Here is a 26,778-nt window from a genome sequence, read left to right as displayed (position 1 = left end):
CTACCCATCTAATCTTCAGCATTCATCTGTAGCACCACATTTCGAAAGCTTCTATTCTCTTCTTGTCTAAACTATTTATCGTCCACGTTTCACTCCCATACATGGCTACACACCATACAAATACTTTCAGAAACGACTTCCTGACCCTTAAATCTATACTCGATGTTAACAAATTTCTCTTCTTCAGAAACGCTTTCCTTGCCATTGCCAGTTTACATTTTATATCCTCTTTACTTCAACCATCATCAGTTATTTTGCTCCCCAAATAGCAAAACTCATTTACAACTTTAAGCATATCATTTCCTAATCTAATTCCTGTAGCATCACCGATTTAATTCGACTACATTTCACTATCCTCGTTTTGCTTTTGTTGATGTTCATCTTATATCCTCATTTCAAGACACTGTCCATTCTGTTCAGCTGCTCTTCCAGGTCCTTTTCTATCTCTTCCAGAATTACAATGTCATCAGCGAACCTCGAACTTTTTATTTCTTCTCCATGGATTTCAATTCCTACTCTGAATTTTTCTTTTGTTTCCTTTACTGCTTGCTCAATATACAGGTTGAATAACATCCGGGGATAAGCTACAACCCTGTCTCACTCCCTTCCCAACCACTGCTTCCCTTTCATGCCCCTCGACTCTTATAACCGCCATCTGGTTGCTGTACAAATTGTAAATAGCCTTTTGCTCCCTGTATTTTACCCCTGCCATCTTCAGAATTTGAAAGAGAGTAATCCAGTCAACATTGTCAAAAGCTTTCTCTAAGTCTACAAATGCTAGAAACGTAGGTTTGCCTTTCCTTAATCTATTTTCTAAGGTAAGTCATAGGGTCAGTATTGCCTCACGTGTTCCAACATTTCTACGGAATTCAAACTGATCTTCCCCGAGGTCAGCTTCTACCAGTTTTTCCATTTGTTTGTAAAGAATTCATGTTAATATTTTGCAGCCGTGGCGTATTAAACTGATAATTCGGTAATTTTCACATCTATCAACACCTGCTTTCTTTGGGATTGGAATTATTATATTCTTCTTGAAGTCTGATGGTATTTCGCCTGTCTCATACATCTTGCTCACCAGATGGTAGAGTTTTGTCAGGACTGGCAATACCAAGGCTGTCAGTAGTTCTAATGGAATGTTGTCTACTCCCAGGGCCTTTTTTCATCTTAGGTCTTTCTGTGCTCTGGCAAACTCTTCACGCAGTATCGTATCTCCTATTTCATCTTCATCTACATTCTCTTCCATTTCTATAATATTGTCCTCAAGAACATCGCCTTGTATAGACCCTCTATATACTCCTTCCACCTTTCTGGTTTCCCTTCTTTGCTTAGAACTGGGTTTCCATTTGAGCTCTTGATATTCATGCAAGTGGTTCTTTTTTTTTTTCCAAAGAACTCTTTGATTTTCCTGTAGGCTGTATCTATCTTACCCCTAGTGATATGCACATCTGCATCCTTACATTTGTCCTCTAGCCATCCCTGCTTAGCCATTTTGCACTTCCTGTTGATCTCATTTTTGAGATGTTCGTATTCCTTTTTGCCTGCTTTCTTTACTGCCTTTTTATATTTTCTCCTTTCATCAATTAAATGCAATATCTCTTCTGTTACCCAAGGATTTTTATTAGCTCTCGTCTTTTTACCTACTTGTCCTCTGCTACCTTCACTATTTCATCTCTCAGAGCTACCCATTCTTCTTCTACTGTATTTCCTTCCCCCATTCCTGTCAATTGTTCCCTTATGCTCTCCCTGAAACTCTGTACAACCTCTGGTTCTTTCAGTTTATCCAGGTCCCATCTCCTTAAATTCTCACCTTTTTGCAGTTTCTTCAGTTTTAATCTACAGTTCATAACCAATAGATTGTGGTCAGAGTCCAGATCTGCCCCTGGAAATGTCTTACAATTTAAAACCTGGTTCCTGAATCTGTGTCTTACCGTTATATAATTTATCTGAGACTTTCCAGTACCTCCAGGTGTCTTCCATGTATACAACCTTCTTTTCTGATTCTTGAACCAAGTGTTAGCTGTGATTAAGTTATGCTCTGTGTGAAATTCTACTCGCATTCCATATTCACCTACTATGTTTTCTTCTCTTCCTTTTCCTACTATCGAGTTCCAGTCACCCATGACTTAAATTTTCGTCTCCCTTCTTCACTATCTGAATAATTTCTTTTATCTCATCGTACATTATCAGTCTCATCGTCATCTGTGGAGCTAGTTAGCATATAAACTTGTACTACTGTGGTAGGCGAGGGCTACGTATCTATCTTGGCTACAATAATGCGTTCACTATGCTGTTTGTAGTAGTTTATCTGCATTCCTATTTTCTATTTTCCTATTCATTATTAAACCTACTCCTGCATTACCCCTATTTGATTTTGTGTTTATAAACCTGTATTCACCTGACCAGAAGTCTTGTTCCTCCTGCCACAGAACTTCACTAATTCCCACTATATCTAACTTTAACCTAGCCATTTCCATTTTTAAATTTTCTAACCTACCTGCCCGATAAAGGGATCTGACACTCCACGCTCCGATCCGTAGAACACCAGTTTTCTTTCTCCTGATAACAACGTCGTCCTGAGTAGTCCCCGCCCAGAGTTCCGAATGGGGGACTATTTTACCTCCAGAATATTTTACCCGAGAGGACGCCATCATCATTTAACCATACAGTAAAGATGCATGCCCTCGGGAAATATTACGGCTGTAGTTTCCCTTTGCTTTCAGCCGTCCGCAGTACCAGCACAGCAAGGCCGGTTTGGTTAGTGTTACAAGGCCAGATCAGTCAATCATCCACTGTTTCCCCTGCAACTGCTGAAAAGGCTGCTGCCCCTCTTCAGGAACCACATGTTTGTCTGGCCTCTCAACAGAGACCCCTCCGTTGTGGTTGTACCTATGGTACACTGTATGTATCGCTGAGGCAAGCAACCCTCCCCACCAATGGCAAGGTCCATGGTTTATGCGAGGACTTAACTCATTAAATTAACTGAATAAATCGAAAAGACTCCGTCTTTTTAACAGTTTCTTCTGCTACAAGGGTTAGGCCGAATTATTTGTTTAAATCATGAAATTAAGAAATATAAGTATGCAAACAATACTTTCAACAAAACTGTTAGTTACTTAATTAAGAGCCGGCTTTGCTAACATGTTTTTGAATAGAGCAAAATATATCCTTTACAAATACTATTAGTTGTTCCACCAAATGTTTATATTTAGTACAGAATTTATATTTTTTTAGATGTCAACAATAGAATTTATGTTACAAAACAATTACTGATTTCACCCTGTAACAAAAGATACCACCCAGGAATAGTCTAAATAAATTATAAAATCAATTACATACCTAAAACTATGCACAAAATTAGATTTGGTATTATACTCTTTAAAACTGAGGGCAAATCTTTCTCTTATGAAAATGCAAATTATACTCATGTATGTTAATGGTAATTAGTGAGAAATGAAAAAAAAAATGTATTTTAAGGAGGCAGATAGCAAAACAAGAGGGGAAGTAAAAGTATCCCAGCTTGCTTTGTCACAATTTCTTTAGGGGTGAATATTGGCTACCAAAAATGGTTATTTGGTAGTAAGAAATGTATTTCATAATACTATGACAGATAGCTGTGAGTGGTATAAGCCTATAGTTATGCACATGTGTCTATTGACCCATCTTGAAATGACCCGCACCTTTTCTCACCTCACTCAGAACACATGGTGGCACCAGTAGCCCACAATAAAGTAATTCTCAAGGTGAAACAAATTCTTTTTATGCACTCTGTGTAGAATTGAACAGGTGTTCCACCAGATTTAGTAACTTATTGTCTTTTGGGCAATCTTCGTTGGTTTTCTTTTCTGTGTTCACTTATCTCAACATCTGTCACTTTGGTGTTCACGCAGTGATCAAAAAGAGGAATGCCATTATGATCATAAACAGTTAATTGTTTGTTTGTGTCATCCTCTGTTTCAGCAGTAGTTTCATCACTGAGCTCTTGGACTGATGTCTTTGACCTGTTTACCGAGTTAACATAAAATGCAGACTTCTTAAGACTTATCACCAGATCAGTGAAAAGAATTTCACTTTTGGATTTATGAAAGTTTGCATATGATACTCTTCTTATGTTCATTTTTACTTCATTTAAATCTGTAATGAAGTAGCCTATTTTACACTTGTGGCATTCTAACTTGGCTATTGAACTGCAATAGATCTTTCCCGTATCTAATAAACTTGCTTGGCATGTTGTACAACACTTGGGAATTTTAGTCATGGGTACACCACATTATCAATGAAAGAGAGAACTGTATGTTGCTGACTGCTCAGAGATCTTTACCTATCTTTCTTAACATTCCTTTTAACCCATTCGGTAATTGATAATACAGCAGCATTAGAGTAACTGATTTCCTCTTCTACACTAACTTAATTGCAAAGTTTTTACCTGTTTGTTATCAGGAGATCAAAGAAGTTGCCTTCCTAAGTCAGTTATCTTATTAATTGCTGAATGTACTTAATACATTATGCTGCAAAGGCACCTCAAACTTTCTGAGACTGCAGGATGTGGAATGGAGGAGGGTAGCTTCGTTTCTAGTTAAAGACTAACAGCGAAAATGTGCGGAGGCATCCAGACAGTGGTCATGATGTGTTAAGTGGAGAAATATGCTTCACAAATTGAAACCTGATGGTACCATCTGTATTTAACTGTTGTACAACTCCGAGATAGTACTGATTCCTATGGATCATGTTGATACGGCTCATTGGTAATTGAACGAAGCTGGATTGTGTGTGTAGAGAGATTGTCCAAAAGATTCCCCCCCCCCCCCCCCCCCCCCAAGACACACAGAATATATTTTCAGTCTCCTTATCGTAAGTAGTAAACCACTATTTGGTATCACAAAAGAATGGTCTTCTTCTCTTCATATGTGTAGACTCGTGGGAATTAAGTTTGACCCACATTATGTTTATACCTTTATGCAAACTGGCTGGTATTATATACAGGCATGATTATCATTCGAGAGAGTTGACAGTCCTCTTTCTATTTATGATACCCTCAGTGCTGAGCATTATTATTATATCATGTAGCATTTAATGTGGAAGACTGAACATTATGTGAAATGATTTGTACAAAAGAAACTCATCTGCCCATGGCAGTAAATGTTACGACCAAGTTTTCTTAGTAGGCTGAAATGAAGCTGATCTGTTGTGCAGATACATATGACTTATATCCCCATCATTAACATGTGGACGAGATGGAGCAGCTCATAAAGTATGTTATCTCCTGTAAAAATCACTGAAACTCTTGGATTTTTACATGATGTTGTTGGGAGATGTTAGTGCTGAATAGGGTCTATTTAACTAATCTGGATACGTTAGTGGCGGATCAGTTGTGTGTTGCACTTTTGATGCTTGGACAAGATTACTGCCCAAAGTCCAAACCAGTAAGCATGGTGTAATAATACCAACTAGTGCAAAATGTGTTACTCTAGAATTCTTTGTAGTATTCATTTTATGGCAATTATATAGATATGATATGTGAACAAAGAAAAAACTAATTTCCTGTAGTTGCATCTAATGCCAGTCCTCACCATAACCTCAGTGCTTATGTCGGCCCTGTTAGGGAGGCAGACCAGTACATGTACTTAATGCAGTGATGTGCGGGATGTTCTCCACCTTGTGCAATAATGTAGTGTTTTCCTTGTGGCTTGCCATTATTGACACTGCCATTATCACCATCATTGTCATCACTGATTAGGTCTCTTCTTGTGCAACCGTCATGCGTATCATCTACATTTGTATATCAGTATCAACATGAAAGATGGAATGAGAGACAACAGCATTCTGTCAGCATTTTTTTGGGAGCTGTACTTAGCTTCGGCCATAAATACAATGTTTTCTGATGTATTACATTATAACCTTTCTTACTGCAGTGATTGTACATATATGTATTTACTGAACAACACACAGAAGTCTCTGTTTGGTAACACAGTATTGTCTACTGTCTAAATATCAATGTACAGTTACAAGTAAGATGCAGGAAAGGAATCAGAAGTAACAGACGATTTTGCATTGTCATTTGTGAAGTTTCAGCACCCAGAAAGAGTGATCCACATAAATCCAAACTCAGGACAGGTTACCAGCAACAAGTGACTAAGATTGCTGACAGATGGCACCCACCAGTACTGCCTTGCGTGTTCTCTAAAGGTTATTGTTACGTCGGTCTTAGTAAAGAACTATCAGATGATGTGGAAACACAAAGCTACTACCAGTATACATTAAATGTTAAATAATTTCTGAATTAAGTTCATATGTTGTGGAACGATTGGTTTTTGCTACCATTACAATTCAACTCATGTGGATTCTGCTGCTATGACAGTAATGCATATGTGGAACCAGTAAATAGAAAAGTGTAATACATACCAAAGAGTGGGCACTGGCCTATGTAGACCACACTGTGGAATAATGTCATCTTGTTCATATGTCTTAAATAAACATACAACTTTTGTCCACAATATTCAATTGATGCTGGAACACTGCAGTGATTGTTGACCTGTCTGCACGTAGCAATTGATGCCATCTGCTGCAGCACAAGATATTATGTAGAATTCAAAAAGTTATTCTAGGTCGTTTGTTTCACACAAAGAGGAATGCCACATAATCTGCATGGGTAGAAATTACTGTTGGAGTCCCACAGGGTTCAATAATTGGCTCACTGCTGTTCCTGTTAAACATTAATGATGATGTACCATTTTATTTGAATCAGGAGGCATATTAACAGATGATACCAGCATTGTTGTGCATCCAACCAGAGAAGTATCAACAGAGAAAATATAAAATGAAGTTTTTGTGATAATTACTGACAGGTTTTGTACAAATGGGCAAGCTTTTTAAGCTTAAAAATATGCATCTCATACAGTTTTTGCTCTAAAAAATACTCCACCTTCTTTTACCTTGATAAAACAACAAAAAATAATAAATAGTGTAGAAAATTATAATTCTTTGGTGTGCATGTTGAGAGGAAAATTTAAAATGGGAAAACCATATCGTAGGTCTGCTAAAATCTTTGGGTTTTGGCTACTTTTGCTGTAAGAATAATTGCAAACTTTGGGCACATAGAAAAAAGTATGTTATGACAGCTCATTTACACAATCCATCACCATTGTCAATACACACAAGGGCCATCAGACTTGTTAATCATGGATATTGATGAGTCCTGGGTACATTGTAGAAGGGACATGTCCTGACTACCCGGGTAGCAGCTTTTCTTGCAATGCCACACAGTTTCAGAGAAATTTGAAGAAGTTTTACGCCTAACTTCTACACCATAAAATAAGTATGTTTCAAGCAGGCAGGCGCAGCACAGCGGCTAATGTTAATGGTTACCATGCTGGCGGTATGGATACAAATCCTGAAGGTGTACTTTTATTTTTAAATTTCATCACTATGAGGGAACAGGCCGTACAAATACATTCTTTAATCCTGCATCGGTTTAGTGCACTCGCTTTCACAGGAATGATCAAATATGCATGGTGTGCAGCAAAGTTGATCAGAAAAGGAACAATCATTTTGAATCCAATGAAATGTATTTTCTGGTATCCTTTCTGAAAAATCCATATTCCTTTAACAGAATAGATGTCATAAAATCTGTGTGGTGCTCCAAGGATTCAGTTGCTTGTACTACAAATACCATCCATAATCCTGTTCTGCACAGCAAGCAGTAGTGAGTAAGGTGATACCTAACTCAGTCTGGAAGTCAATTGTGTGAATTTGTTCTGCAGCTGGAGGGATTATAATGAAACAGTGGAAATGATCAATCTTCTCATTGATCCTGTACTGCCCAAAATAATAAACATTTTAATCATACTCATTAAGTACTATGTAAATAAGAAATTAATCATTTTGAGTGTTCATATGGCATAGGCCATACATGCATAAGTACAATTAACTGAAGGGCTAGGGAAAAATGGTTACTAAAATGTATAGGACAATAGCAAGTGGAAGAGCATCAACTTACTGTGTTTCAGGCACTTCATTTTATACTGAATTCTCAAGGTCAGATATCAGATATGTCTCTGTAATCCTGACGTCTATGTATTTTCACTAATCTCATCATTTCTGTCACATATATCCGTTCTTGATGTAGTATTTTTCACAATCATTGGAGCATTTTTGATTTGGGTGGCCACAGTGTCTGTAGTTATATTTCAATTACTAGAAGTATTACCTTTAGTAATTGGTGTATTATGTCGAACTTCTGATGCACTATGAATATCTCACTTCACCTATAGTTTGCTTTTTCATCACTATACCACTTATGCATATATTTTACTACTTTTATGTAACTGTAATTTTCTAACAACTGCTGATGAGAGAAGCAGCAGATTTAGCTTGCTTCCCCATGTGTGTTTCTGTGATTTCCTAATTTTTTTCTATTGGATTATGTTGCAACCAGGCACTTACTTTGCATATTACATAGTATTTATCTTTAGCCTAAATTTTTGTTTTTATATTGTATTGCAAAACTCGAAAGGTGTATTTTCTTCATTTCAGCGCATGGAGTCAATGTTGTTGAGCTTCCAGTCAGATTTGGGAAGCATCAGCAGTGAGATACTGTTCCTACAGAGGAAATCAGTTGCAATGAGCCAGCAGCTTCATAATCGTCAGGCTGTGAGGGCACCACTAAGTCAGTTCATAGATGAGATGGCTGTTTCTGAGACGTTAATAAAGTAGGTGTCTCATCAGAAATAAGCTTAAATCCAATTCTAATTATAGAATGTAATGAATGTGAAAGAACTTCCAGGAGATTCTACTTCAGTTCCCAAAGGAATTAAAGCTCTTCATATTCTTGTTACTTGTTTGAAAATAGTTTATTCATTACTACCATGAGCTTGTTAGATGGGTGCCACATATCATGACCCTCTAGTCTAGTGAATCAAAGTGGTCATTGACTAAGCACTTATAGCAAGGTTCTAGTGGTGGCAGGGGTTGTCCTTTACCTTAATTTGACAGTAGGATAATGTGTACTTGTGTTTTGTGGATGACTGTGATGAGTTCTCTTTCACTGTTTTGTCACACTTTGTTAATGTTGGAATGGTGAATAGCGAAAAAAGTGTGAGAAGAGGAACAGTAGTGGGCATGGTGAATAGTGAAAAAAAGTGTGAGAAGAGGAACAGTAGTGCAACTACGTTGCCTACTCCTCAAATTGCTGCAAGAAAGGCACAGAATTTAACATTGTGTATGTTTTGAAGAGTCTGCCTTCATCAAGACATAATATCTTGTTTTTTCTCTCTTCACTCATACATGTGTCGGTGATATTAATGTAAACATGAGGGAATTCCACGTGTGTTACTTAACAGCATATTTTTTGGTTCATATCATTGTCAGTGTTCTTCTGCAGAACTGATATTTCAATACACTTTGTTGTCTGCAATATTGTTGTTGTTTGTGATTTCAACATTGTCTAAACACTTTGAACTGTGACTGCAGCACACAGTTTTATTGTTTATGATAAGTATAGAAGAATTATATTGAGATGAGTTTAACATTTTCAGTTCACAGACTGAATGTCTTAAGTTAAATTTCCATAATCAACATTTCAAGTAGTATATTAATTTAATTTTCACTACAAAGAATTATTGCTACTGACTTCTTGAAATATATATTTATATGACTAGCATTTTGGCCATTTCTAGCTCATGCTGAGACGAGATGTGCAGAAGTATGTAGTCCTATACAGTGAGTGTTCCTAGAGGCAAACATAATGTCAGGAGTGCCCAGGGAAGAGTGATATGACTGCTATTTTTCTCTATATCTGTGAACCATCTGATTGATAGGGTGACCAAAAATCTGCAACTGTTTGCTTATAATGCTATATTTTATGGGAAAGTGTCATCATTGAGTGACTGTTGGAGGATACAGAAGGATTTCAATAGAATTTCTTGGTGGTGCAGTGGATAGCAGCTTGCTCTAAATATGGGGAAATGTAAGTTAATTCAGATAAATATTAAAAACAATCCTGTAAGGTTCATACACAGTATTAGCTTTGTGCTGCTTGACACAGTTATGTTGCATAATTATATAGATGTAACACTGCACAGCAACATGAAATGGAGCTGGCACATAAGGCCATCTGTAAGGAAGGCAAATGATCGATTTCAGTTTATTAGGGAATTCCAGGAAAGTGTAGCTCACCGCTATAGCAGACCAAGTATAGAAGACTGATGTGACCCATTCTTGAGTGCTGCTTGATTGGTTGGGATTCACAACAAGTTTGATTTAAGGAAGACATGGAAGCAGTTCAGAAGCATGCTGCTAAACCTATTACTTATAGGTTCAGTCAACAAATCAGTATTAATGCAGCCAAAATTTTTACAGAGAACCTAATGGTATTCTGGAAGGATAGATTAATGGTGTGACAGTAGTTTACCTTGTAGAGAAATTGAAGTAGATAGTTCATGTGAGTTAGTATGGGTATACTTGACAACAAGAATAAATTAATTTTAATTTCTTTTTACTGAAGCTGAAGAGTTCAGAGAAAACTTTGAGTATTGCCTCAAATAAGTACCCCACTCATACAATCTTAGTTGGTGGCGATTTCAATCTACCCTCGAAATGTGGGTGGAAATATGTGCTCAAAGCCAGTAGTAGGTTTAAAACATCATTAGAAACTGTACTAAATCTTTTCTCTGAAAGTTATTGTGAGAAATCAGTTCATGAGCCCACTCAGAGTGTAAAGGGTTGCGAAAATATAGTTGACCTCTTAGCAACAAATAATCCTGAACTAATAGGGAGCTTCATGATGGATACAGGGTTAGTGACCTCAAAGTCATTGTGGTGAAACTGACCACCACAACATCCAAATCTGCCAAAAGTGAACGCAAAATATATCTCTTTAATATAAGCAGATATAGATTTAGTTGATGCCTTCCTAAGAGGCAGTCTACACTCCTTCCAAACTACGTAAGTGTAGACCAGATGTGGCTTAAATTCAGGGAAATAGTACCTGGGAAAATTGAGAGATTTATATGGAATAAATTACTAAAAGATGGTACTGATCCCCTTTGTTACACAAAACTGGTCACAACACTGTTGTAGAAGCAATAAAAAAAAGCATGCCAAACTTAAAGGAACAAAAATATCCCAGATTGGTGATGTTTTACCGATATTTAGCGCAGCCTTCAATGCAAGATGCTTTTTAATAGCTTCCGCAATGAAACTTTCTCTCGAAATCTGACAGAAAATCCAGAGAGATTCTGGTAGCATGTAACGTACACCAGTGGCAAGACACGATCAGTACCTTCACTGCACGATACCAATGGTACTATTACCAACAGTGTCGTACCGAGCGAGGTGGCGCAGTGGTTAAACACTGGACTCGCATTCGGGAGGACGACGGTTCAATCCCGTGTCCGGCCATCCTGATTTAGGTTTTCCGTGATTTCCCTAAATCGCTCCAGGCAAATGCTGGGATGGTTCCTTTCAAAGGGCACAGCCGACTTCCTTCCCCGCCCTTCCCTAATCCGATGAGACTGATGACCTCGCTGTCTGGTCTCCTTCCCCAAAACTACCCAACCCAACCAACAGTGTCACTAAAGCAGAGTTGTTAAACTTAGTTTTTCGAAATACCTTCACCAACGAAGATGAAATAAGTATTCCAGATTTGAATCAAGATCTGCTGCCAACATGAGTAACATGGATGTAGATAACCTCAGTGTAGGGAAGCAGCTTAAACCACTCAATCCAGTCCAGACACCAGTTGGGATCCTATTAAAGTATGCTGATACAATAGCTCCATATTTAGTAGTCACATACAACTGCTCGCTTGACAAAGAATCTGTGCCAAAAGATTGGAATGTTGCATAAGTCACACCAATATTCAGGAAAAGAGGTACGAGTAATCCAGTGAATTACAGACCAATATCACTGACATTGATTTGCAGTAGGACTAAGGAAAATGTACTATGTTCAAACATTATAAATTACCTTGAAGAAAATAGACTATTGACATGTAGTCAGCAAGGATTCAGAAAATATTGTTTTTGTAGAACACAACTAGTTGTTTACTCATGTGAATTAATAAGTGCTACGACAGGGGATCTCAAATTGAATCCATATTTCTTGATTTCCAGAAGGCTTTTGACACCATTCCTCACAAGGGACTTCTAATCAGATTGCTTGCCAATGGAGTATTGCTTCTGTTGTGTGACTGAATTAATGATTTCCTGTCAGAAATGTCACAGTATATAATAATGAACAGAAAATTATGGAGTAAAAAAGATGTGATACGCAGTGTTCCCCAAGGAAATGTTATTGGCTGTCTGCTGTTCCTAATTTATATAAATGATTTAGAAGACAATCCAAGTAGCCCTCTTGGTCCTTTGCAGATGATGCTGTCATTTACTGTACAGGAAAAGATTTAGACAAAATATGTGTATGGTGCTAAAATGGCAACTGTCCCCGAATAAAGGAAAGTGTGAGTTTATCCATATAAAAATGAAAAGGAATCTGCCAAATTTCAGTTACTCAATAAATCGCACAAATCTGAAGGCCGTTAACTCAACTAAATGCTTAAGGATTCCAACTTGAAGCTCGAACGCTCTGAGGTGGTTTGCTTTTTCAGCACTCAAAAAATTAAGCCACAGCTTATAACTGATATGAAATGTGCTTGATAAACAGTTTTCTTAATGACTAAGTCAGTTACTTTATTTAGATCTGTTATTACACAAACAAATCTGTTTTAATTACTTCACTAAACAATCCCTGTGACAAGTGCACAGCAAGGTTTTGTTCATAACAACTCTAAGAAATTTAACAGGGTCTGCGGTGATCAGTTGTCTGCCCTCATAATTTAACTGTGAAATATATTCAGCAGTTTATTTGGTCCTGAAATGTGCAGTTTGTGTTTTTGTCAGGTTCAATTTCACAGCATTATTATTCACTTAAATTTCATGTCATTAAAGAGTTTGTTAGGGTTCTGTGCTAGCTCATTATTTTTACAGCACTCCACTCAATGTTGAATAGCAAACTGGACGGGCATTCGGGAGGATGAAGGTTCAAACCCACGTACGGCCATCCTGATTTAGATTGTTTGTGATTTTCCTAAATCATGTCTGGGCTGGTTCCTTTGAAAAGGCATGGTCATCTTCTTTCCCCATCCTTCCCTAACCTGATGGGACCAATGACCTCACTGTTTGGTCCCCTCCCCCAAATCAATCAACCAACCAACCAACCTCTGTTATTGAATTGTGTGCATACAGGATCGAGTCCGAAATTACTTTAAATGATGTGTCTTTCATTAATATAGGATCATTGAGGGGACCAAATGTGCTCGTTTGTATTTTCTTCCAGCTAGAAAAGGTTTTTCTCCTTTTTGTTGTATGACTACCCTCTGTTTTCTATTTTTGCAGTATAATGAAAACCAGCTTAAAGATTTTCTATGAGAACCATAAGCAGCCATTTTGTGAAGCAGCAGCAGCTTATCGTTTAGTGTATCAAATGCTTTAGTGAGGTCGTAAATGATACCAGATACCCACTGCATGGCATTTGCTTGTATTAGTGATCAGTTTGTGGCGGCCTTTTGCTGCACAGCTGTCATAGCAGTTCTGTACGTCCCTAGCTCATAACGGCCATCTACTAAGGCAGTGAGTTTCTCACTTCAGGTGTTACTTCCGTCTCTAGCTGTCGATCTTGCCATGCGATCAGATACCTGCATACTAAAATCACTAGGTGCCAGTAGAGAACTATAGTGAGACTTCCATCAACCTAGCCTCGACCTGTCTCCGGCTCCTCTTCATGCCATCTACGTCAGTTCGTGCTCCACGCCTACATCATTACAGACACTATGTGGTGGCATGTGGCATGAAGTTTCGAGAGGCACCCGCACCACGCCCTCTCTTCCCCTGCTATACAGCTGGGCATGTAAATGGTGTTTCGTGCCACGTCTCCTGTGAGTGGCTATTAATTCCATGCCTCGCGTTGGAATATCGTTGTGCTGGTGAAACTCGGGGATGAGGCTGCCATCTTGTACAGTGTCCACCTTTTCTGCTGTACTGTACCTTTTTCCAGTGCCAAACAAACTGGCAAGTGGCTTTGTTCAGAACGTATGAATTTCGAGATTATTTTCTGTGTTTCTTTGTATTTGCATAGTCGGAAATTGGGTGTGTTCCTTGACCGCAAGTGAACACTTTTCCTTTTGTGTTGCCTACCATGCTTTGCTCTTCTATTTGGTAATCGACTTATAAATTAGATAAAAAAACATCCTACAGTGGTGACCCGGCAGTAGGCTTAATTGAATTGATTTCCTATTTTGGCATAGTGTTGGCTGCCTCGTTCCATTAGTGCTTGTTTTGACTCTTGCCCGCACCATCAGCAGCTTCCATTTTCGTGCCACAAACACTAGTGTTTCACATCACGAGCCATTTTTCTTGCATGTTTTGCTGTCCTTTGTTCAACCTAGCAGCCATAGCTTCCCCTTCTGCCCCGCCTGACACCTCGCCATACTCGGCTGCTGCTCCAGCGCCACATGACGTGTCATCACTGAGCTAACCAAACGCGTTGTGGAACTGGTACAAAGCAACGCAGACCTGCACATGCAACTAATGGCAACATGACTACCAGCAGTCCAGCCACCGGTGCCAGACTCCATGTCAACACCTGCAACGACCCCTACTTCTGCCGCCTCTGCTGCCATCCCTCCCTGCTTTAATGCACCAATGCCTGTTGCCCTGCATGCCATCACCACTTCGTCCAGCCATGCTACGGCTCACCTAATGCCTTTCAATCTGAGGGAACTGTGCCTGTGGTTTTCCCTGGTAGACGCCATCTTCACCAACTTTGGCACAACCCAAGATGCCACCAAGGTCGCTATGATGATCTGCCAGGTTGAGCTGACATATGTGAAGAAGATCCATGATGACATTTCATCGCCCTCAACCACCGACCGCTACAAGACACTCCGGTGCCGCCATGTGACACAAATCTCGTTGTCTGAAATGCAGTGCGCCCAGATCCTCCTTTCCCTCAAGCAATGCAGGATCTGGATACCCTAGCAGTTTCTGTGCCACTTGTAAAGCCTGACAGAGACACACATGGTCTCTGATAGCTTCCAATACAATATCTGATTGGCTCACCTCCTGGCACAGACAGCTGTGGCATCACATGCTGACCTCTCCCTCATCGACAGCATCAGCCTCGCTGACCAGGTTCACGAGACACTAATCTCCCTGCCTGCAACCACTGCTGCAGCCCTAGCCAACCAGCCAATACCTCTCATAACATAGTCGACCTGTGCTGGTAACAGAAGTGTTTTAGCTCGGGTGCTATGAACTGCAGGGACCACTGTTCTTGTCACCCAAAACCCAATGGCTGCTGGGATTAGGCGTCTGTGGCTGTTGCAAGATCTCCCAGTGCTTGTTTGTCCATGATGTATGCTCTGTCTGCCTTTCCTGATTGACATCGGCTCAGAGTTGTCTATCTTTCCGTGGTGGCTTGTATGAGACTCTGGCACCACCTCAGCTATTCTCCTGATGGCAGTAAACAACTCCACCATCACCATGTATGGTATACACCACTGCGACCTCATCCTTCAATAGGATCTTTATTGGACCTTTACCTTCGCTAGTGTCACTGACCCCATTATCATAGCAGACTTCATCAGACTCTTATCTCTTGCTCCCTGATATTGCAGGTCATTGACTGCAACACCAGTAGATCAATGTAGTGTACCACTTGTTTCGCTGTTCTTTTCGACATGAAACTGGTGATCTATTCCAGTCCCTGTGCTGATCTAGTGCCGCAATTTCCTGCTCCCACACACCCTTCCAGCGTGCCTCAGGAGGTCCGCCATTCAACTGTCCACTACATCAACACCACCCTCCATACCACCTGTCTTCTGTTGGCCACATTGCCTACCATGCACAAACTCAACATTGCCAAGCCTGAGTTTGATGAGCTGCTCACAGCTGGTGTGCTGCATCCTTTGAAGAGCCCACGGGCATCCACCCTTCACCTTGTCAGGAAGAAGGATGGCTCTTGGCACCCATGCGGTGATTACCAGAAGCTAAACACCCATGCCATCCCTGACAGATACCTGCTGTCGTTCTTATGCACCGACAACAACGCACTGGCTGGAACTACAATTTTCACCACGAGTCACTGCGTCAAGGCTTTCACCCAGATTCCGGTCACACCTGAGGATGCCATCTGGACTCTACGAGAGCACCATTATGATCTTTGGCCTTCATAATGCCGCCCAAACGTGACGGAGTTTCTTGGATGGCGTGTTGCGAGGCTTGCCCTACTATTTCAGCTGTTTGAATGACATACTCAAGTTTTCTTTGACACGCAAGGAACACCTCGAGCATCTACGCAGTATTTTTGAATGCCTTCAGGCAACAACAACAACAAACCAAAGTGTGTTCTTGGTGCCAGCGAGTTGGTATTCTTGGACCATGCCATCTTCTCTGCCGGCTCATGTCCCATGCCCGAAAGGGTACAAGCTATCCTCATTTTCCTGCGCCCAGAGACATTAAAGGACCAACACCACTTCCTCAGCTTGTTAAACTTCTTACCCTCTGAGGAATGCTGCTACTATGTAGGAGCTGTTCACTGCTACCCTCCACAGCATCCAAACAAAGAGGAACAAGCTGGTGCCACAGATGCCACAAATTGAAGACAGCTTCTCTGCTGCTAAGCATGACTCAGCGGACGCTACCCTACTCATCCACTGCCTCACTTGCCATCATGGTCAGTGCCAGTGAGATAGTTATTGGTGCATCTTGCAGCAGCACACTGGTGACCCCTGGCAACTGCCTGCTTTCTTCTCCAATGAGCTCTCTCCCATTCAACGACGCTGGAGCATGTACGACAGAGAGCTCCTCGCCATCTGTGAGGCAATCAAATATTTTTAGATGTCAGTGGAGATCTGTCACTTCGAGGTCTTCATCAACCACAAATCCATAACATTTGCTCTCACAAAGGACTGCGACCAGTGCTCCCCACACCAGTTCCAACATCTGTCATTCATATTTGAATTAACTACCGATGTACATCATGTCTCTAGAGTTGTCAATGTCGTTGCTGACTGCCTCAGCTGCACCTGCACCTTCACCTCGCCTGTCAGCGTGCCGAAGTTGTCCACCACATTACAAGCCTTTGTCGCCACCTTCCCAGGCATCAGTCATCGCTTCACCCACATTCATGTGGACCTCATTGGCACTCTTTCCTTCCTGTGAAGGCTGCCACTACCTCCTCACTATTGTGGACAGGTTCACATGCGGGCCTGAGGCAACTCCAATGCTCATTATCACCACCGCCACAGTAGCCGCCAAATTTGTCCCACGTCGATTGCCTGTTTCAACTGTCCATGCCATGCCACTACAGATCATCGATACCAGTTTACATCTGCCCTTTGTTGTGCATTAATAGACCTCTGTGGCAATTACCTTCAACCTGACATCGAGCTGCCATCCGGCTGCCAATGGCGTGGTGTAACGCCTCCACCATACCATAAAGGCCACGCTTGCTTGCGACAATTGCAAATGAACTGCTACCCTGCCCCTGGTATTCCTTGGCTTCCACATTGCTCACAAGGCCAACCTTGATATGTCTGCCACCGACAAGTCCCAGGTGATTTACTGGAGCCCGCCCAGCTGCCTGCAGATGATGTCATCCCTGAGTTTGTTGCCGTCTTGCATGACTGCATGGCTTATCTGTGGCCCCACCTCAGCGTACAACAAACACAGTGAATTAATTCATGTCAACCTCATGTCATGCACACACATTTTGCTTTGCTTCAACACTCGCCAGTCCCCGCTTTGCCTGCACTACTCCAGCCCCCACCAGATTCTCAAACTGTACTCAAAGACATTTACATTACAACTCCATGTCACCCCAAAAGTGTTTTGATTGATAAGTTCAAGCCCGCCTATTTGCTGTCTGATTCCACAGCACTCAGCCCAGCCACGTGCACAGGTGAAAGCCACCCTGACAGAGAATGCACACGCCCCTGCCTCTGTACCGCCTATGCCAGACACTGCAAATTCCCCTCCACTGCCATCAGCATCCGACTATGCCACTGATGCTGTGAATTCACACCTGCTGCCATCAACATCTGGCTACACACTGAACCACACCACAGCCTCTGCCACTTCCACAACAGCATTGGCTCATGAGCTCCCAGAGCCATGCCCTGGAGCTGCCTCTGCCCGTCTCCACACCATAGGCACCAGCAATTCACACTCACAGTGAGTGGCGCACACGCCTTCAGCTATCAAGGCCACCAGACTGTCACCTTCTCCTTGCAGCCAACCAGCAGTAATGCTGAACCCTTGCCTCCACAGCCCTGTGCTGACAACACTACCGAGTGCGTGACCACCACTGCACATGAAGCACAGGCTCAGGGCGATTTGACCCGGCTCCCGACATCCCCCCTGCAGGCAACTTACTCATCACTCACATTGGCTGCCAGTACTGCGCTGCCGTTGGCTATCTTGCAGTGGACCAATGCTACAAACAGCTGCTCGTTCTGCCAACTTCACACTTGGCACCCAGAAATCCTGTGTCTGCCCTCGTTGGACGACTATCAACTGCAGCGTCAATGCCACTGCTCACATCCTCACGCTGGGTACAAGACATGCTCCTACTGGTGCCAGCGTTCGCTGTTGCCATTTCACTCACCACCCAAGCTCCGCTCTTGCAGGGGGGTGTACTGTGGGAACTGTGTAGCAGCCTTTCGCTAAACAGCTGGTTTTGCAGTTCCGTATGTCCCTAGCTTGCAACGGCCATCTGATAAGGCAACAAGTTTCTCCCTTCGCATGTTACTTCCATCCCAAGCTGTTGATCCTATTGTGTGGTGAGATAACTGCATACTGTGGTCACTGGCTACCGGTAGAGAACAATAGCTTGGTCTGTGGTGAGACTCACACCAACTTGGCCTTGACCAGTCTCCATTTCATCCCTGTGGCATCAGCATCAGTTCCAGCTTGCACCCGCAATGCTACAGACATGCCACATAGCGACACATACCATGAAGTTTTTAGACACACCCACACCGCACCCCTGCTAAGCAGTTGGGCATATGAAAGGTGTTTCGTGCTGCGCCTTCTGCCAAAGACTATTAATTCCATGCCTCACATCAGAATATTGTTATGCTGGTGAAACTCGAGGACAAGACTGCCACCTCACTCAGCATCCACATTTTCTATTGCATCATGCCCTTTTCCAGTGCCAGCCGTGCTGGTCAATGCCTTTTTCCAGAACTTATGAATTTCAAGACTATTTTGTGTGTTTCTTTGTAGTTGCATAGTCATTAAATAGATGTGTTCCTTAACCATCAGTGAACATTGTTCTTTGTGTGGTGCCTACCACACCTTGCTCTACTATTTGGTAATTGACTTACAAGTTAGGTAAGGAAACATTTGTACAAGCTCATTAACAGCATGCGCAGTACTTCACTCCTACTTAAATCCATATTGATTATTAAGAATAATGTTATGTTTTTGTTACATTTTTCTAATTGATTACACACTTTTCACTCTAATATTTTAGGAATAATTGATAAAATCAATACTGGGAAGAAATTTCCTATCTCATCTTGTCTGCCCTTTTTGTGGATAGGTTGAACTTCCACATATTTCAACCTGTCAGCAAAGCAGCCCTAATCAAATGATTGATTTATTATGTGTATTTATTTTTTTTTTGGCATTACATATCAGCCCCCCCAGATTAAATATTTTTTAAAGATTTTATAATGCTAGCAAGGTCATGGCAAGAAAAATGAGTAAATTTAAAGTGAAGCTCATAGAAGATGACTCATAGGTGCTGACATGTGGGGAAATGCGTGTGGTTGGCCGTGAGAGAGGAGGAAAAATTGTGTTTTGGAAGAAGACCAATTTATAAAAACCAAATATTTTACAAAGATAAAAAACTGACTCATCAAGCAATGGTAGAACACACACATAAAAGAAAGTTGTAATTATGTGTGTGTTCTGCCACCATTTGATGAGTAGATTTTTTTTTATCTCTCAAATTACATTGTTTTGTCAAAAATTGATTGTTTTCATTGTTAAACATTTTACAAACATAGATTCTTGTAAGAGCTTCCATCATTTACCAACACAATTTAAAAATGGAGATTGGTTTTATTGTTTCAGAGGAATCCTTGATAGTCCTGTAACAGAAGAGGATTTTCTAACCCAGTTAACTGTACTAAATCACAAAATAAATTTTGTGAAGGAGCAAAGTATAAAAGGTACTAGTATTTACTTTTGCCACACTGCAGCAGCTATTTTTATTTACATATATATATTTTTTCCAAATACTTTGTAAGCCTAGGTGAAGGTATGTGTGATCTTCTGTGTGTCAGATAATAATTTGTAGATATTACACTTGTTTGTGTATGTTTCATGAGGTTTTGTTTTACATGACGTAGGTTTCAGATTACAAGCCCATTTTCTAATGTTACCAGGAACCTAGGTTTTCTATTATGAAATATACACAAAAAAATGTTTTTTGTTGTGCAATAATTAGTAAATTCCATCAAGACCCACAGTAAAGACACTTAAAATAATTTGTAGCTATTCAAAGTCAGTTGTGTAACTCAGTAAAGCATTTATTTTTTTTGGACCAGATGTGAAATCATGTCAAGATGTGAAGGAAGTACTCGAAAAATTAAAAATTAAGGCAGTAACAAAAATACGGGCATATCTGTTGGAGCAAGTGTACAAATTTCGAAAACCAATGACTAATTACCAAATACCACAAAATGCAATGTTGAAACACAAGTAAGTGGAATGTTCTTATCAGATGCAACTCTTATTTGTAATGATACTGGCAACAGAAAATTTATTTCACTTGATTAGTCTGTAATATATCCTTTGTTACCTCCTGTAAGTTAATAGCAGGCAGTTTTACTAAATTACCTACTTATGGTACAGCCTTCAGCTATCCACATATATGTTGCTCCTGCTTGTTTGCTAATATCATCTACTCACCTTGTATTATATCATGACCTCTGTCTTTTTTGTTATATCTACCTTACATTTTGATTATGTGCAGTGAAAATTAAACAGAGGTGGACAGGTCATGTTGCCAGATGAATGGATGGTGAGCGGACCAAGGAAGCACATTGAAGGACCCCAAGAGATAAGAAAAGACAGAGGTGGGCACATAATAGAGATGGGTTGATAACATTAGAAAAAAAGGAGCTACATTCGTGCAAGTAGCTGAAAACATGTGTGGAGATCTCTGTAGGTGATCTTTGTCCAGCAGTGGTTGTTCAATCTCTGCGGCTCCTGCTGCTGCTGCTGTTGTTGTTGTTGTTGATGATGATGATGATGATGATGATGATGATAATTTGAAAAAAAAATGTGGTATGGCTTGAAAACAGATTGGTCAGCCATCTTAGTACTTTTTAGGGGTTTGTTGTTGATTTTTTGAATACTTCAACACCATATAAATAAGTCCAATTTAAATTATGTCGCTCTGTGTTTTCTGTCTCTTGCGTTATGCTGTGAAAGGATCACATATATATGAACAGCATTTAAGAATAAAATGCACAAGAACCCCGTGTAGTCTTTCACAATTAGTCTGTATGTGCTCGGGATTCATCGAAACATATTCTTTCTACAGAGATGAGGGGCTCTGTATTAATATAAGCAAATGCAAAATAATGTGCTTAAGTAGGGGGAAATGGTCATCTCTAGTGATTCAGTTCAGCATTGCCATTAAATCACTAGTTAATGTAATATTTTTTTTGTATTAATAAATGACTATTCAGGCCAAAGTAAGGTGGGATGACCAGGTGACCCTAACAGCGAGAAAACAAATGTCAAACTGATTCTTGGGAGAGTATTGGGGATGTGCAGAGCATCAATAAAGAAAGTCACTCGATTATTGCTCCTCTGTCTTAGATACATATTGTAGACTGGCTGAAGGAACTGAAAAACCATGCAATTTACACAAGGCTTATTTTATTCTATGGTGTTATACAGCACATAAGAAAGTGCTCTAAAATTTCAGGAAAAGATCTTTGCAGACAGTTCTAATAACATCCTACTCTCTCACAAACTGCTATGTGTATCGTGCAGGGATGGTTATGGTAAATTGTAATAGATTTAAGGGAATGTACAAAAGTAAGAAGTCGTTCTTCCAGCAAAAGATCTTGAATAAACTGGAAAATGACATTTCAGTGAACATATGCATTGGTACTTTAGGGTTTCCCAGTAAAATACGTAGTTCTTTAATCTGCCACTGAATCACATTCAGGAAGTTCCACAACATTTCATCAAGACAACTGTCTGTCTTCTTCTCATTGTCACTGATGGGATCTGCTGACTAGGAACTACAGTCGGTATCCAAACTAGAAACACTCTTCTTTTGAAGACTGTATGGGAAATTGCAAATCCATGAGGAAATTGTCGGATGGATGACGGACAGTGCACAACACAATGGAGTGCCCACATAGCAACCAGTTTTGGTTTGTGCTCCAGTCACAGCCACACATGGCAACAGCTGGTGATCCTCATGTGTCTGGATATTGCGGCCTCGGTTCTTGTCAGATGGCTTTCAGTGTTGTATCGTTCTCAGCAAAAACCTCATACATGTTTAATTTCTAGATGCAGTCTTCATACGAAGAAGACCCAAGTGTTGAAACTGACAGTTACCACTCATCTACAGTCTTGGAATGTTTCCTAGATGAAATATTGTGCGACTTTCACTAAATAATATACTGCAGAGTTCAGAACCATATATTTAAAATATATTACTTTCAGCATCTCCTTTGGGTGCCTATGCTTGGCTTTCTGTTCTCCTCGTGGATGTACATGTTTTATAATGTTTTTATTACTGAAAACAGCTCTTTTTGCGATTTTTAAAATTTCATTTTAATTTTGTTTATTTTAAAACATATTAACACAGCTGGTGATCCTCATGTGTGTGTGTGTGTGTGTGTGTGTGTGTGTGTGTGTATATATATATAAGATGAGGTGACTTACCGAACAAAAGTGCTGGCAGGTCGATAGATACACAAACAAACACAAACATACACACAAAATTCAAGCTTTCGCAACAAACTGTTGCCTCATCAGGAAAGAGGGAAGGAGAGGGGAAGACGAAAGGAAGTGGGTTTTAAGGGAGAGGGTAAGGAGTCATTCCAATCCCGGGAGCGGAAAGACTTACCTTAGGGGGAAAAAGGGACAGGTATACACTAGCACACACGCACATATCCATCCACACATACAGACACAAGCAGACATATATATATATATTTTGTAGTGCAATTATTTCTACTTGTTCACAATCTCTCCAGTATTACTGTTGATTGATAAAAGATTGTTGCTAGGTCTTAATATTTTGCATCATTAATGCTTATCTCTTACATCTCGAATAAAATATTCATGTGTGAATAGAGTATCTTTCTTTTCTGCTTTCCCAGATATAGTAACTGCTTTTGTTGGTGAAATTCGCCATCTCTGTATACTCAGAGACTCGACTCATGGGTCTCTGCCACTGCCCACTGAACTGAAAACTCATTGGTTGAATCTGCTAGAGCCTTTTGTCATGTACAGACAGGTTGTACCAGTGTAGAAAGGTGAGCAAGTACATGAGTTCGCAAGTATAGCCAAGGACTTGTGTAATTGCCATTACAGATGCAACTGTTGGTCATATTGATAAAATGAATGATCAGTTTTTATTTTTATATAGTGTCTTTACGAATATTTAATTTCTATTCAGAGAATGCCTTGGTAGTTACGTTCACATCACACTCTTTCAGCATGGACTGAGTCCGTGGCAACAGTACAAGGAAACATGACATGGGGGTGAAGTGAATTCTCTAAATGGCAATTAATTAGTAAAATTAATGTACAACAGTTTTCGAAAATTTTACAAAAATGAATCATAAGCTACACAGCTCTCTACTAGACCAAAAGCGCAAGTTGCCATGACCGAAGAATATCCATAAATTGTGCTTTTTGGTCAGCGGGTCGTAACAGTAGCATTGTTCTGTGCCCACTTTTCATTTGATGGAGCAAATGTGTTTTCTCATGGTGAAGTTGAAGTACACAAGAATATAATGATTTTGTTTGCAATGGACAAAATTTTTAGGTTTCTCATCTGAGACGTGTACTGTAGCATTGGGCCTTTTGTAGACATCTCTCTTCCTGTAATGGAGCATATTTGCAGTTGTGTGCACTGCATCACTTCATTTTTGTCGTACACCCTCCACAGTCTCACACGGCTTCATAAGAGGCCACCACATCTTGACAGTCATTCATTTCACTCTGTCGGTGCTACATTACAACAGCAAGATTGTGCATTCAACTTCTGTACTAAGTCACAACTAGTCTTACATTCCTGCACATTTCAGTAAGAGTGAATGATTTGATGAGTAGGAAGTAATCGCAGCACCACCATTCTCAGACTAGTCATACTTGCAGAACTGCTGTGGGTAGGAAGGAAGCGCTGATGTAACAGTGGCACCTTGATTTATGATGTATGCAACCTTCAACATTAGACTCTTACATGCTCTAATTCTGATGTCTTCTACCGAGTCTTTACTGATATGAAAAAGTGTTGAAAGAAACAAAGCATTAAAGCGAGAAACATAGATGATATAAAACTGGTCTTGTTTATTGCCTTGTTTTATTTCTTAACATGTCATACACAGTGCCACAAAAACTTCCAAATCTAGCTAGTCTTACATCTGCAAGAATAATGGAAGTTTCTGGACGGAACAATACGTAAAATAAGAGAAAAGCGACCACTCACCTATTGTGGAGTGATCTGTGGAACATAGAAACGTGAGCAAAACAGCTCTTTCTCTAGTGGACGTATGCACATAGACACCAAAAGTACACTTGCCATGGCCATGGGAGTGTAAGTTTGGGAGTCGGTGTGCTTGTTTGTGTGAATGTGTGTACTTTTATTAGAGAAAGAGCAAGAGTTTGAAAGCTAGTGTGAATATGATTTTCTGGTAAGTTTGTCTGTGCTCCAAGTCCACTAGAGGTGAGTGGCTTGCCTTTCTCTTGTACTACATATATTTTCACATCTAGCACTTCTTATTATTTCAGCTAATGCAAAGGATGAAACTTGTTCCAAACATGTTTCCCGCAGTGACACTGTTAGGTATTGGATGCTTGCCCCAGAAAGATATGACTTTGATCTTAGTTTAGAGATATTAACATTAAATTATTTACAGACCTGTTTCAGGTGATGAAGTGCACAGTTCAGATCATCATCTTTTTTATGCAATATTTTGCATTATCTGTATTTTTAAAACACAGTCTGTTGATATTTTGATATACAGGGCTATTACAAATGATTGAAGCGATTTCATAAATTCACTGTAGCTCCATTCATTGACATATGGTCACGACACACTACAGATACGTAGAAAAACTCATAAAGTTTTGTTCGGCTGAAGCCGCACTTCAGGTTTCTGCCGCCAGAGCGCTCGAGAGCGCAGTGAGACAAAAGGGCGACAGGAGCCGAGAAAGCATATGTCGTACTTGAAATGCACTCACATCAGTCAGTCATAACAGTGCAACGACACTTCAGGACGAAGTTCAACAAAGATCCACCAACTGCTAACTCCATTCGGTGATGGTATGCACAGTTTAAAGCTTCTGGATGCCTCTGTAAGGGGAAATCAACGGGTCGGCCTGCAGTGAGCGAAGAAACGGTTGAACGCGTGCGGGCAAGTTTCACGCATAGCCCGCCGAAGTCGACGAATAAAGCAAGCAGGGAGCTAAATGTACCACAGCCGACGGTTTGGAAAATCTTACCGTTTACAATTGCTGCAAGCCCTGACACCCGATGACAAAGTCAAACACTTTGAATTTTCGGCGCGGTTGCAACAGCTCATGGAAGAGGATGCGTTCAGTGCGAAACTTGTTTTCAGTGATGAAGCAACGTTTTTTTCTTAATGGTGAAGTGAACAGGCACAATGTGCGAATCTGGGCGGTAGAGAATCCTCGCGCATTCGTGCAGTAAATTCGCAATTCACCAAAAGTTAACGTGTTTTGTGCAATCTCACGGTTTAAAGTTAACGGCCCCTTTTTCTTCTGCGAAAAAAACGTTACAGGACACGTGTATCTGGACATGCTGGAAAATTGGCTCATGCCACAACTGGAGACCGACAGTGCCGACTTCATCTTTCAACAGGATGGTGCTCCACCGCACTTCCATCATGATGTTCGGCATTTCTTAAACAGGAGATTGGAAAACCGATGGATCGGTCGTGGTGGAGATCATGATCAGCAATTCATGTCATGGCCTCCACACTCTCCCGACTTAACCCCATGCGATTTCTTTCTGTGGGGTTATGTGAAAGATTCAGTGTTTAAACCTCCTCTACCAAGAAACGTGCCAGAACTGCGAGCTCGCATCAACGATGCTTTCGAACTCATTGATGGGGACATGCTGCGCTGAGCGTGGGAGGAACTTGATTATCGGCTTGATGTCTGCTGAATCACTAAAGGGGCACATATCGAACATTTGTGAATGCCTAAAAAAACTTTTTGAGTTTTTTGTATGTGTGTGCAAAGCATTGTGAAAATATCTCAAATAATAAAGTTATTGTAGAGCTGTGAAATCGCTTCAATCATTTGTAATAACCCTGTATTTGTGTGTACATTGTTCCCAGTGTTTCAGAGTGTCGTTGATACAGATATTAAAAAGATTGGGTGATGTTGGACACTTTTGTCATACTCGTTTATTTATTAAAATGTTATCACTTCTTGTTAAAGCTGCATTTATGACAGACTTTGGTATCTCATATATGCATCTTATGAGATTTCATTA

General features: G+C 40.4%; 1 protein-coding gene across 1 annotated transcript in view; it reads left to right on the top strand.

The window, feature by feature from the left end:
* The window catches only part of LOC124615675 (vacuolar protein sorting-associated protein 52 homolog), a 112,150-nt gene that overhangs the window by 22,699 nt on the left and 62,673 nt on the right, over nt 1-26,778 (top strand). Inside the window, exons 3-5 of the mRNA XM_047143703.1 lie at nt 8,530-8,705; nt 20,130-20,227; nt 20,606-20,759. Coding sequence (XP_046999659.1) covers nt 8,530-8,705; nt 20,130-20,227; nt 20,606-20,759 — 428 coding nt within the window. The remainder of the gene's footprint in view (nt 1-8,529; nt 8,706-20,129; nt 20,228-20,605; nt 20,760-26,778) is intronic.

The sequence above is a fragment of the Schistocerca americana genome, chromosome 5 (assembly GCF_021461395.2).
Source record: "Schistocerca americana isolate TAMUIC-IGC-003095 chromosome 5, iqSchAmer2.1, whole genome shotgun sequence".
Lineage (NCBI taxonomy): Eukaryota > Metazoa > Arthropoda > Insecta > Orthoptera > Acrididae > Schistocerca > Schistocerca americana.
Note: the sequence above shows the minus strand (reverse complement) of the source record. Positions and strands in the feature narration are given on the sequence as shown.